Genomic DNA, 14,571 nt, shown 5'->3' on the forward strand with positions numbered 1-14,571 from the left:
GGAACTAATTTTTCTCACTGGAAAATGACAAACCTAGCCCTCTCTCCAACTGTATTGCTATCTCTGTAACCATTTCTATGTCTTTAAATGTATGCTTTACTTCCAGGAGGCAGTCATTTTAATAGAATCTAAACTTTAAAATTAAATTTATTATATTTATATTAACTTTGAATGCTAAAAAATCACCAGGATTTAAATCATAACACTATTTACTACTCTGAGGTCTCTATCCAGCCTATGTTTTCTGATAAAATGGAAGAACACAACAGAACAGTGCTGAGTCAATTCATCCTCATGGGAATCACAGACCGCCCTGAACTGCAGGCTCCATTGTTTGGGCTCTTCCTCATCATCTACGTGATCTCAGTGGTGGGCAACTTGGGCATGGTCATCCTCACTAAGGTGGACTCCAGGCTACAGACACCCATGTACTTCTTTCTCAGGCACCTGGCTCTTACTGATCTGGGTTACTCAACAGCTGTGGGCCCCAAAATGTTGGTAAATTTTGTTGTGGGTCAGAATAAAATCTCTTATTATTTGTGTGCTACACAGATGGGTTTTTTCATCATGTTCATTACTAATGAACTTTTTATTCTGGCAACAATGTCTTATGATCGTTATTTGGCCATTTGTAACCCTCTACTCTACACAGTCATCATGTCACAAAGGGTGTGTAAAGTGCTGGTGGCAATCCCCTATGTCTATAGCACATTCGTATCTCTGTTGATCACCATAAAGCTTTTTAATTCATTCTTCTGTGGCTATAATGTTATCAGTCATTTCTACTGTGACTGTCTCCCCTTGATATCTTTGGTCTGTTCAAATACACAAGAAATTGAGCTGATCATTCTGATCTTCGCAGGTGTTAATGTGATCCTCTCCCTTCCAATAATTCTTATGTCTTATTTGCTCATCCTTGTAGCCATTCTCAGGATGAACTCTGTTGAAGGTAGGCACACGGCTTTTTCTACCTGTGGATCCCACCTAACAGTGGTCACAGTGTTCTTTGGGGCTTTGATATTTATGTATGTGCAACCAGAGTCCAGACATTCCTTTGACACTGATAAAATGGCATCTATATTTTACACCCTTGTTATCCCCATGTTAAATCCCTTGATCTAAAGTTTGAGGAACAAAGATGTAAAATATGCACTACAAAACATGTGGAATAAGCTTTATAACATTTCCTCTTAAAGCCTATGTACAATATGATTCCTATCATTTTTATTCTGGGCTTCAAACATTTCTCTGTGTGTCTTTAAATGTAATAGTGAACACAAATAAGTTCAATATACTTTTTAGAGATTGCCTTTTCTGTGCCAGTAACACATTTATGTGCTGTACCTGCACACAAAGTAAGGAAAAAATCTGCCTTCTTTGAGTGAGAGAGATTAATCATAAATATAATTAAGTAAATGTCATTATACAGGAGAATTGATTAGGAAACTACAGAGTATTCAAGCAGGTAAGGAGAGTGGATATGCTGTGTGTGAGAAAGGAAGAATCAGTTCAGTCACTCAGTCGTGTCCAACTCTTTGCAACCCCATGAACCACAGCATGCCAGGCCTCTCTGTCCATCACCAACTCCTGGAGTCTACCCAAGTCCATATCCATTGAGTCCATGATGTCATCCAACCATCTCATCCTCTTTCATCTCCTTCTCCTCCTGCCCTCAATCTTTCCCAGCATCAGGGTCTTTTCCAATAAGAAAGGAAGAATAGTAGATAAAAAGTGAGTTTAAATGTTTATTGCTTTTCTCAACTACTAGAATAAACTTCCCCATGACTCTGTGTGTGTTTGGGCATGTGCATATGTTTTTGTGTAAGAACATCTATCTGTTTGAGCCTCCATACACTTCTAAGGCATATGAAAAATTAAACTTTCCTGGAAAAGGACATGACAACCCACTCCAGTATTCTTGCCAGAAAATTCTATGGACAGGGGAGCCTGGTGGGCTACACTCCATGGGGTCATAAAGAATTGGACATGACTGAGAACACAACACAAAAGTTAAACATGTTGTGGTTTCAAGGATGCTCAGTGTAGCATAATGATTTGACCTCAGCAATTATCTGAACTTTCACACATGTTTCCGTACCGCATGGAGGAGGTTAGTGTCCTGCTCTGTTCTCATCAGTGAAGTTACTTTCATACATGAGCCTTAGAAAGCCTATTAACTCAGCACACTCTGCAATTCAGTAACCTACAAAATCAGCACAATATTTTATTTCAATCAGTTCATTTTCTGTACCAGTGGACATTCCAATTAAGATCAATTTCCTTGATTATAGTTAGCAATCTTTACTGTATATCTGAAGGTTAAGAGAGCAATATTTAAATGCTTTCATCACAAAAGGAAAGGTAATACGATGGAGGTATTGTTGGTGGTGTTCAGTCGCTAAGTCATGTTTAAGTCTTTGCAACCCCATAAATCACAGCACTCTAGGCTTCTCTATCTGCCACTCTATCCCATCTTTATTGTTTAGTTGGTGAGTCATGTCCGACTATTTGCAACCCCGTGGACTATAGCCAGCCAGGCTCCACTCCATGGGATTTCCCAGGCAAGAATACCAAAGTGGGTTGCCGCTTCCTTCTCCAGGAGATATTCCTGACCCAGGGATCGAACCTGCATCTCCTGCATTGGCAGGAAGATTGTTTACCACTGAGCCACAAGAGAATCCCAGAGTTTGCTCAAATTCATGTCCATTGAGTCAGTGATGCTATCTAATCATCTTATGCTCTGCCACTCCCTCCTCCTTCTACTGATGGAGGTATTACCTCATGCTAAGTTGTAATCATGTTGAAGTGCATAAGAGTATCAAATAACACATTGTACACCACAAACTTACACAATGCTGTAAGTCAATTATATCTCAGTGATGCAGAAAAAATAAATCTCTTGAGGTCTCCCATGGATACTTTCAATTGTGTATTTATAATTTTTGGAGATTTTGATTCCTAACTGCTTCTTTTTGTTTAATATTGCTGTTCAGTTGATAAGTCACGTCTGACTCTTTGAGACCCAATGGACTGCTGCATGCCAAGCTTCCCTGTCCTTTGTCATCCCCCTGAGTTTGAGCAGACTCATATTTTTTGAGTCATTGATGTTAACTAACCACCTCATTCTCCACCACCCCTTTCTCCTCTTGCCTTCAATCTTTCCCAGCATCAGGATGTTTTCCAATGAGATTACTCTTCCCATTAGGGGGCCAAAGTAATGGAGCTTCAGCTTCAGCATCAGTCCTTCCAATGAATATTCAGGGTTGACTCCCTTTAGGATTGACTGGTTTGATCTCCTTGCAGTCCAAAGGACTCTCAAGAGTCTTCTCCAGCACTACAATATGAAAGCATCAATTCTTCATCGCTCATCCTTCCTATGGTACAACTCCTACATCCATATGACCACTGGAAAATCTATATCTTTGACTATATGGACCTTTGTTTCATGAGGTTGTTACATTTCCTGACCTCTGTGAAGATCAAGAATATTTCTTGTTTAATATTTGTGCATCTTTACATAAGTGGTCTATTCTATACTGAATTAGGCTTGCTGTCTCTTTCATGGGGTGACTTTCCTCAATATTGGTTCATAAGAGCTTATGATATATTTTTATTAAGGTCAATTTGATAATTCTTCTTATAAGAAGCAACAGAAGGTAATTCCATGATTTGTTCTATAGTATGTTTCTAGTGGAAGTGTAGTAAGATAAGTACCACTATATAAATATTATGTCTTGTGAACTCTCCTAACCCTTCTGAATTTCCACTTTCTTTGGTTATATTTAGTATTTTTAACACTCATGAAAGTTCATTTGCATAATAGTTTAAACACATTTTTTACCATCATGGATTAAATTCTTTATATAGTCAATCAAATTCAAATTAAAATAATTTATTGGAATAAAAAATAATCATAAGTACTCTTTCAAGTGAGGTAAAATGTAAGGAATTTATATAGTTGATTTTTTAAAATTACTAAGAAAAATATGTACTGAATATAAACATTCTAAATATATGCAGAAAAATTTTGGTTTTTGGAAAATGTATGTTGGACAAAGATACAGTAAAATGATGATTACATATTGATAGCTTCTAAAAACATGAAAATGTTTAAATTAATATTTTTGGATATCTTCAGTGAATATGTGTGACTTTTATAACAGAAAAAAGTAGAAGAATCTAATATCTGGATTTGAAAACAATAAACTGTGACTATATATAAGTGCATTGGCGGCTGCGACCGGCGCACTAAGTGCGATGGTGGCTGCGACTGGCGCATTAAGCGCGGGCGAGAGGAGCTACCCCACGTCCGAGGTCAGGGGCAGAACCTGGGAGAACCCCATGCCTGAAGGGCTGTGGCCAAGAGGAGTAACCCCACGTCCGAGGTTAGGGTCAGCGGCCGAGAGTGCCAGGCTGCAATGGTACAGGAATGGCAGAGAAAAGCTACCCAGTCCGAGGTCAGGGGCGGCAGCCGGGAGGAGCTATCCCAAGACCCCACACCTGAGGCCAGGGGTGGCGGCCGGGAGAAGCTATCCCACGCCCGAAGCCAGGGGCAGCGGCCAGGAGGACCAACACCAGGTCCAAGGAGTGGTGGCTGCCTGGGCGCAGGAGGGCCTAGAGGCGCTATCCCACTTTGAAGGTCAATAAGGGCTGCAGTGAGGAGATATCCCTCATCCAAGGTAAGGAGCAGTGGCTGCACTTTGCTGGAGCAGCTGTGAAGAGATACCGCACATCCAAGGTAAGAGAAACCCAAGTAAGATGGTAGGTGTTGCAAGAGGGCATCAGAGGGGAGAAACACTGAAACCATACTCACAGAAAATAGTCAATCTAATCACACTAGGACCACAGCCTTGTCCTACTCAAGGAAACTAAGCCATGCCCGTGGGATCACCCAATGGGCGGGTCACGGTGGAGAGATCTGACAGAATGTGGTCCACTGGAGAAGGAAATGGCAAACCACTTCAGTATTCTTGCCTTGAGAACCCCATGAACAGTATTAAAAGGCAAAATGATAGGATACTGAAAAAGGAACTCCCCAGGTCAGTAGGTGTCCAATATGCTACTGGAGATCAGTGGAGAAATAACTCCAGAAAGAATGAAGGGATGGAGCCAAAGCAAAAGCAATACCCAGCTGTGGATGTGACTGGTGATAGAAGCAAGGTCCGATGCTGTAAAGAGCAATATTGCATAGGAACCTGGAATGTCAGGTCCATGAATCAAGGCAAATTGGAAGTGGTCAAACAAGAGATGGCAAGAGTGAATGTCAACATTCTAGGAATCAGCGAACTGAAATGGACTGGAATGGGTGAATTTAACTCAGATGACCATTATATCTACTACTGCAGGCAGGAATCCCTCAGGAGAAATGAAGTAGCCATCATGGTCAACAAAAGAGTCTGAAATGCAGTATTGAATGCAATGTCTAAAACGACAGAATGATCTCTGTTCGTTTCCAAGGAAAACCATTCAATATCACAGGAATCCAAGTCTATGCCCCAAACAGTAATCCTGAAGAAGCTGAAGTTGAACGGTTCTATGAAGACCTGCAAGACCTTTTAGAACTAACATCCAAAAAAGATGCCCTTTTTATTATAGGGGACTGGAATGCAAAAGTAGGAAGTCAAGAAACACCTGGAGTAACAGGCAAATTTGGCCTTGGAATACAGAATGAAGCAGGGCAAAGACTAATAGAGTTTGGCCAAGAAAATGCACTGGTCATAGCAAACACTCTCTTTAAACAACACAAGAGAAGACTCTACATATGGACATCACCAGATGGTCAACACCGAAATCAGATAGATTATGTTCTTTGCAACCAAAGATGGAGAAGCTCTATAGAGTCAGCAAAAACAAGACTGGGAGCTGACTGTGGCTCAGATCATGAAATCCTTATGCCAAATTCAGACTTAAATTGAGGAAAGCAGGGAAAACCACTATACCATTCAGGTATGACCTAAATCAAATCCCTTATGATTATACAGTGGAAGTGAGAAACAGATTTAAGGGCCTAGATCTGATAGATAGAGTGCCTGATGAACTATGGAATGAGGTTCGTGACATTGTACAGGAGACAGGGATCAAGACCATCCCCATGGAAAAGAAATGCAGAAAAGCAAAATGCTGTCTGGGCGGGGGTGGGGGGGGCATTACAAATAGCTGTGAAAATAAGAGAAGTGAAAAGCAGAGGAGAAAAGAAAAAATATAAGCATCTGAATGGAGAGTTCCAAAGACTAGCAAGATGAGATAAGAAAGCCTTCCTCAGCGATCAATGCAAAGAAATAGAGGAAAACAACAGAATGGGAAAGAGATCTCTTCAAGAAAATTAGAGATACCAAGGGAACATTTCATGCAAATTTGGGCTCGATAAAGAACAGAAATAGTATGGACCTAACAGAAGCAAAGATATTAAGAAGAGGTGGCAAGAATACACAGAAGAACTGTACAAAAATGATCTTCACGACCCAGATAACCACGACGGTGTGATCACTGACCTAGAGCCAGACATCCTGGAATGTGAAGTCCAGTGAGCCTTAGAAAGCATTACTACAAACAAAGCTAGTGGAGGTGATGGAATTCCAGTTGAGCAATTCCAAATCCTGAAAGATGATGCTGTGAAAGTGCTGCACTCAATATGCCAGCAAATTTGGAAAACTCAGCAGTGGCCACAGGACTGGAAAATGTCAGTTTTCATTCCAATCCCAAAGAAAGGCAATGTCAACAAATGCTTAAACTACCGCATAATTGCACTCATCTCGCACGGTAGTAAAGTAATGCTCAAAATTCTCCAAGCCAGGCTTCAGCAATACATGAACCGTGAACTTCCTGATGTTCAAGCTGGTTTCAGAAAAGGCAGAGGAACCAGAGATCAAATTGCCAACATCCGCTGGATCATGGAAAAAGCAAGAGTTCCAGAAAGACATCTATTTCTGCTTTATTGACTATGCCAAAGCCTTTGACTGTGTGGATCACAATAAACTGTGGAAAATTCTGAAAGAGATGGGAATACCAGATCACCTGATCTGCCTCTTGAGAAATCTGTATGCAGGTCAGGAAGCAATACTTAGAATTGGACATGGAACAACAGACTGGTTCCAAATAGGAAAAGGAGTACATCAAGGCTGTATATTGTCACCCTGCTTATTTAACTTCTATGCCGAGTACATCATGAGAAATGCTGGACTGGAAGAAACACAAGCTGGAATCAAGATTGCCAGGAGGAATATCAATAACCTCAGATATGCAGATGACACCAACCTTACGGCAGAAAGTGAAAAGGAACTAAAAAGTCTCTTGATGAAAGTGAAAGAGGAGAGTGAAAAAGTTGGCTTAAAGCTCAACATTCAGAAAACGAAGATCATGGCATCCAGTCCCATCACGTCATTGGAAATAGATAGGGAAACAGTGGAAACAGTGGCAGACTTTATTTTTTGGGGCTCCAAAATCACTGCAGATGGTGATTGCAGCCATGAAATTAAAAGACGCTTACTCCTTGGAAGGAAAGTTATGACCAACCTAGATAGCATATTCAAAAGCAGAGACATTACTTTGCCAACAAAGGTTCATCTAGTCAAGGCTATGGTGTTTCCTGTGGTCACGTATGGATGAGAGTTGGACTGTGAAGAAGGCTGAGCGCCGAAGAATTGATGCTTTTGAACTGTGGTGTTGGAGAAGACTCTTGAGAGTCCTTTGGACTGCAAGGAGATCCAACCAGTCCATTCTGAGGGAGATCAGCCCTGGGATTTCTTTGGAAGAAATGATGCTAAAGCTGAAACTCCAGTACTTTGGCCACCTCATACGAAGAGTTGACTCATTGGAAAAGACTCTGATACTGGGAGGGATTGGGGGCAGGAGGAGAGGGGGATGACAGAGGATGAGATGGCTGGATGGCATCACTGACTCGATGGACGTGAGTCTCAGTGAACTCTGGGAGTTGGTGATGGACAGGGAGGCCTGGAGTGCTGCGATTCATGGGGTTGCAAAGAGTCGGACACGACTTAGGGACTGAACTGACATATATCCCAATATCCTATTTCTAAAATAAGTCTTGCTGTACATTGTATAGTCCCTCAAAGATGAACCAGAAAGAGATCAAAGTATGTAGAGATTTACAAAGTTTGCTAAGATATATTTTTTCCATTTTAAATGTTGTTCTTCAGTCACTAAGTCATGTCTGACTCTTTGTGACCCATGAACTGAAGCTCATCAAGCTTCCCTGTCCTTCACTATCTCTTGGAATTTGTTCAAGTTCATGTCCATTGAGTCAGTGCTGCCATCCAACCATCTCATCCTCTGTCACCCTCTTCTCCTCCTGTCCTTAATCTTTACCAGCATTAAGATCTTTTCCAGTGAGTCAGCTCTTTGTATCAGGTGGCCAAAATATCGGAGCTTCAACCTCAACATCAGTCCTTTTAATGAATATTCAGAACTAAGTTCCTTTGTCCTTAGTCTTCCCATATATATTTAGTGACTTGCCTACAAGTGCTGCTTTTGGTTCAGCCTGGCATATAAACAGCATCAGAAATTCTATTATTTGGGGGGGCTCCAAAATCACTGCTAATGGTGACTGCAGCCATGAAATTAAAAGATGCTTACTCCTTGGAAGAAAAGTTATGACCAACCTAGATAGCATATAAAAAGCAGAAACATTACTTTGCCAACAAATGTCCATCTAGTCAAGGCTATGGTGTTTCCAGTAGTCACACATGGATGTGAGAGTTGGACTATAAAGAAAGCTGAGCACTGAAGAATTGATGCTTTTGAACTGTGGTGTTGGAGAAGACTCTTGAGAGTCCCTTGGACTGCAAGGAGATCCAACCAGTCCATTCTGAAGGAGATCAGCCCTGGGATTTCTTTGGAAGGAATGATGCTAAAGCTGAAACTCCAGTACTTTGGCCACCTCATGAGAAGAGTTGACTCATTGGAAAAGACTGTGATGCTGGGAGGGATTGGGGGTAGGAGGAGAAAGGGATGACAGAGGATGAGATGGCTGGATCGCATCACTGACTCAATGGATGTGAGTCTGAGTGAACTCCAGGAGTTGGTGATGGACAGGGAGGCTTGGCGTGCTGAGGTTCATGGGATCGCAAAGAGTCGAACACGGCTGAGTGTCTGAACTGAACTGAGCATATATACATTTGTGTGATCAGTTGCTCAGTTGTATCTGACTCTTTGTGACCCCATAGACTAGCCTACCAGGATCCTCTATCCATGGATTCTCCAGGAAACAATACTGCAGTGAGTTGCCATTTCCTACTCCATGGGATCTTTCCAACCCAGGAATCGAACCCCTTCTCTTATGTCTGCTGCATTGGCAGGTAGATTCTTTACCACTAAGCCAGCTGCAGAGCCCGTATAAGCAATTAAGCCTACCCATTTCTTGGATCTTAATTGGTCTGGTGATGACTCCCATCTACATGTACAATTACTAAATAGAATACATATGTTTTGGTCCTGTTAATCTTATGTAAATCTAATTATTAATCCAGGTAAGAGCCACTGTGTAAAGAAGACTGTTTTTCTTCCACTTAAGCTATTGATTTATATATTTATTTTTGTGCAGTTATCAAAGCCCAGAAACAGCAGAAATGTCCATCCATTTGAGGTCAAAAGAACATAGAAGAGTACAGGAAAACTTTCATCACCAAAAATGCAATCACTTTTAAGTGAAAGTTCATGGTAGCTGTATTTATCATAGTAGAAAAGTGGAAAGAACTCACAAGTCTTTCAATAAGTGAATATTTAAACAAATTATCATCAATATCATGGAATGTTACTAACAACGTAGGGAACAGATGATCTATACACACAAAAGTGCCAAAGAATCTCAAGAGATTTATGTTGAGAGAAAATTCCAATCCCTATTTTCTATATGAAAAAATGTAGCAGTAGAAAAGTTTAGTGATGACCAAGGGTTGGGAATGGTAGCAGAGGAGGAAAGAGGTGTGGTTATAAAAGGCAGGCACAGGGAGTATGTGATGACACATGTGTTTATTGGAATGGGGTAACAGACTGGAATAACTAAAATGGTAATTTATGCAGTGAAGAAAAAGAAAAAACAGCCATGTGATAGAAACTCGCAATGAAATAAGAAGTGCTGTGGTATGCTTAGTCGCTCAGTCATGTCTAAATCTTTGCAACCCCAAGGACTGTAGATAAGCAGGTTCCTCTGCCCATGGGATTCTCCAGGCAAGAATACTGGAGTGGGTTGCCATTTCCTTCTCCAGAAATAAGAAGTAACAGTAAGTAACTAATTTCTGTCTCTGAGAGATAAGTAAAAACAATCACATGGGCAACAAAGCAAGGCAGCGACACCTCATACCAGCATAACACATTATTTTAATTTCCTAAATATATTAAATACTGTAATAAAACAATGTTGAAAAATTTTCCACAGTCACACATTTGAGGAGAACTTGTAGAAATACTGACTCTTAGTGGACACGCCCTATGAATGCAAGATTTAATCAAGAGTCTTGTGTGCTACAAAAGGAAAGTTAACCAAGAGTTCAGTTCAGTTGCTCAGCCGTGTCCAACTCTTTGCGACCCCATGAATCACAGCATGCCAGGCCTCCCTGTCCATCACCAACTCCCAGAGTTCACTCAGACTCATGTCCATCGAGTCGGTGATACCATCCAGCCATCTCATCCTCTGTTGTCCGCTTCTCCTCCTGGCCCCAATCTCTCCCAGCATCAGTCTTTTCCAATGAGTCAACTCTTCTTATGAGGTGGCCAAAGTACTGGAGTTTCAGTTTCAGCATCGTTCCTTCCAAAGAACACCCAGCTGATCTCCTTTAGAATGGACTGGTTGGATCTCCTTGCAGTCAGTCCTAGGGACTCTCAAGAGTCTTCTCCAACACCACAGTTCAAAAGCATTAACAAATATATAAATATATGTATATATATGCAAAGAAAGAAGGGGGTGGGAGGAAGGAAGTCAGGAAGTAAGAAAGAAAAGAAAAATGTCCCAGGCAATTAAAAGACAATCTCTAGACATGTTGTTTTGCTCTCAATACTCTAGAGATAATCAACAAATTGCTTGGCATCTCCTCATGGAAAATCTCAAAAAATGAAAGAAATCCATAAATTCTTCTCACTTAACCATGTCAGAAATACAGGTGAAAGTCATGAGAGATGCTTCATTACAGGTAAAATGACAGGATATTGCGTGTGATGCCTCATTTTCAATATCAACAATATTTCAGTGACATATTCAAAGTTTCAGTTTAGCTCAGTGGCAAAGCCCAAGCAAAATGAGACCGCTTTTGATACCGTTTTGTTTGTTTTCCACTACTCCATAATTCCTGAGCAGGAATAGGACCTTTCTTCTTGTCTCTTCATATTAATTTGTTGAATGTTACTCCATAGGATGACAGACAAAATGCTGAAAAACACCTTTGAAACATCACCATGAAATTTGTTTTACACAAACAATGGTATCTCTGATGGAGGGCAAAGTAGAGAGCAAATGACACATAACAAAAGCGATGTGAATTTTTAGAAATTGGGAAAATTCAAAAGCTGGGGGTATTGTCTTTCTTTTTTAAATCCTTCCAAATTCTTAGTTATTTAGCACTCCACGTGCTTTTTTGTGACCTCCTTTCCACATCATTTAATATTTAATGATTATTTAAATAAATGTAAAAGACAATTCTTTCCAGATCCCTTGATGAGCAAAATGGAATTCCCACCTCACACTGAGATGTAGAAAACATTATTTGCATATTAAGAGACTTCTAAGTAGCCAGTTTTATGGTATTGGTACAATGATCAACATATTCTTTGATGTCAAGTGAGATCTGACTGAAAATATAAATTATCTCATGAGGTACAGCTTTAAAAAAATAACAACTGATATTCAACAAAGATGTTAAACTCTGAGAAAACTATTTGGTTTTTGTAGAATGTTAAAGCATGAGAGAAAAACAAAAGCACTCTATCTTTTCTTATATTTACAGGAAAATTGAAATTTGCTAAGTTTGTATGTTCTCACTTTCATAGTTGCAAAACGAAGCAAAGAAACAAAAGCAAGTTTCATACTACTTCTTACTAAATATATTGAAGATATTTCTCTAAATTTATTCTCTAGTGATGCACATTTCAATATTTCTGATATAAGAAAAGTATATACATCAAGGCAAGACTGGCGATTAGGAGGTCTTAAAATTATAAGCAATATTTTTAGTGAATTAAATGCAGATTTCATGTAATCATTTTCACATATAATGTTATAAAATTGTGCTTTTATTCCTTTTCTTATAAAGATCCTTTAGTGATTACTGTCACTGTAATTTTTATTGTAATCTGTATCATTTCTATTTCTTTAAAGAAACATTCAGGCTCACAATATTTTAAATTTAATAATTATCTACCTTAATCTGCCATCCACTTCTTACACTGGTATATTCTTGATATGTGAATTATTAGGGGCCTTCAGATATATTTTTATTTGATTATATAAAAATAACTATCTTTTGTATTATAGTTTGAAGGAATTTCTTTGACTTAAGATGTAAAATTTAAAATGATATACAAGAATCCATGTGTAGCCATTCTATAGTGTATTTCATCCCATCACTCTAGTGCATTATTACTTAACATAGGAACTTTGAACATTTTTTTTATCATACTGTGGCCCATTGTGCTCAGTTGCTAAGTTCCAGGTGACTGAGACCCCATAGACTGTAGCCTGCCAGGCTTCTCTGTCCATGGGATTTTCCATGGCAAGAAACTGGAATGTGTTGCCATTTCCTTTCCATGGGCTCTTTCTGACCCAGGGATTGAACTCATGTCTCCTGCATTGGCAGGCAAATTCTTTAATCCTGAGTCACCAGGGAAGTTTCCTTTTAAAGTTTAGCATCCCTTTATTCAAAGCAAGTTATTATGATATTCAAGATATGAAAACAATGCTAATTACTTCTCTTTCTTCCAATTTGCTCAACTTTCCTCATATTGCCTTGGGTTCTTGCATAATAAAATACATTTGAATTCTTACAAGTTAGTAGAAGTCCATTATAGTGAAAATGCCCCTTGGGTCAGATTAATATTTTAAGAAAATATAGATCAAAATAAATTTTTATTCACATTTTGCTAAAATAACTAAGAAACTTAGAAGATTAAAAAAATCCAAGCACTCTGATGGCCCAGTATTATTTCTGCAGAAGGGGCAAGGCTTGGAATAAATTGCATGTATTCCATTGTACATTATATAATCTTCACCTGTTAATCATATTGCCTTGACAAAGAAGGTATGTCACAGTGCAGATGAATTTACATACACAAAGAAGATCTGTTTGAGCTAAACTATTGACTTCATTTTATATATATATATATATATATATATATATATATGTATATATATATATAACCTGTAACCGTATTGGCCTTGTGTATGAAAATAAACTTTCAGATAAGTTGAATTGTTTTCCCAAACTAGCCCTTTTTATATACCATAAGGAAATTTAGAGCAGAGATTCTATCATGTACCTATCTTTCTATCTACCTATTATACGTCTTATATGTTTCTTCACAGAAATATAAATGTCTCACTGCAATCTGTTACAGTTTTCTTATTTATACAGCTGTCTAATACGTGTCAAGTGTGTTAACTGTTTCAGCCTATATCAACTGTACATAGAACTATATAGAACTCTGTGTTGGAGTAGCAAGTTCTACACATTTTCTGAATTCTGGTTTTAAAATTTTATTATGGATAGTATTTAATAGCATCATAATTTATTATATAATTGGCATATGTATTGTCATATTATTAAATTTAATTTATACATTTCACTATGTAATTGCAATTATATAAATGACTAGATAGAAATTATAGAAAGTTTGCAAGAACAGCACAATAATAGTTTATATATGTAGCCCTCAAATTTATGTCTTAACTTTTTTCTTGTCATATCTATGTCTGTATCTATTATATTTCTTGTTTGTATCTATACATCTATGTATGTATATATGTATCTATTTATCTATCATCTCTCTATCTATAACTGGTTTTTCAACCTTAGTAATATTGAGATTTTAGACAGATATGGTGATTTATAGGATGTTTAGAGGCATCTCTGACCTCCAATCATCATATGCCAATAGCTTCCACATTCCAGTTGTAACAATTAACATGTCTTCTCAATTTTGACAAATGTCCTTTGGTAAGTAAAATAATTTCCAGTTCAGAAACAGCAACTATCTCTGTCTCTATCACTATTTATATATTTTATTATATGTAGGAAAATGAAAGTGTTAGTTGCTCAGTCATGTTTGACTCTTTGCAACCCCATAGACTGTAGCCTGCCAGGCTCCTCTATCCTTGGGATTCTCTGGGCCAGAATACTGGAGTGAGTTGCTATTCCCTTCTCCAGGGGATTTTCTTGATTCAGGGATTGAACCCAGATCTCCTGAACTGCAGGCAGATTCTTTATTATCTGAGCCACGAGATGAGTTTATTTTCAAATATCCTAAACTGGAAAGTTTAATCTGTTTATACTAGCTTTGCATAGTGAAACTCTTCCAGATGATGATACATAGAACCTATTGACTATGTTGATATTTCTACCCAGAACA

At 38.7% G+C, this 14,571-nt stretch overlaps 1 protein-coding gene across 1 annotated transcript; it reads left to right on the plus strand.

Annotated features, from left to right (window-relative positions):
* Positions 1–252: 252 nt before the first annotated feature.
* Positions 253–1,122, plus strand: LOC147358708 (olfactory receptor 8K3-like). Its single transcript, XM_086342118.1, has one exon. The coding sequence runs from the start codon at positions 253–255 to the stop codon at positions 1,120–1,122; it is 870 nt and encodes a 289-aa protein (XP_086198244.1).
* Positions 1,123–14,571: the final 13,449 nt, after the last annotated feature.

The sequence above is a fragment of the Bos grunniens genome, chromosome 15, assembly GCF_055505025.1.
Source record: "Bos grunniens cultivar Pamir isolate PY7600 chromosome 15, Bosgru_T2T1.0, whole genome shotgun sequence".
Classification (NCBI taxonomy): domain Eukaryota; kingdom Metazoa; phylum Chordata; class Mammalia; order Artiodactyla; family Bovidae; genus Bos; species Bos grunniens.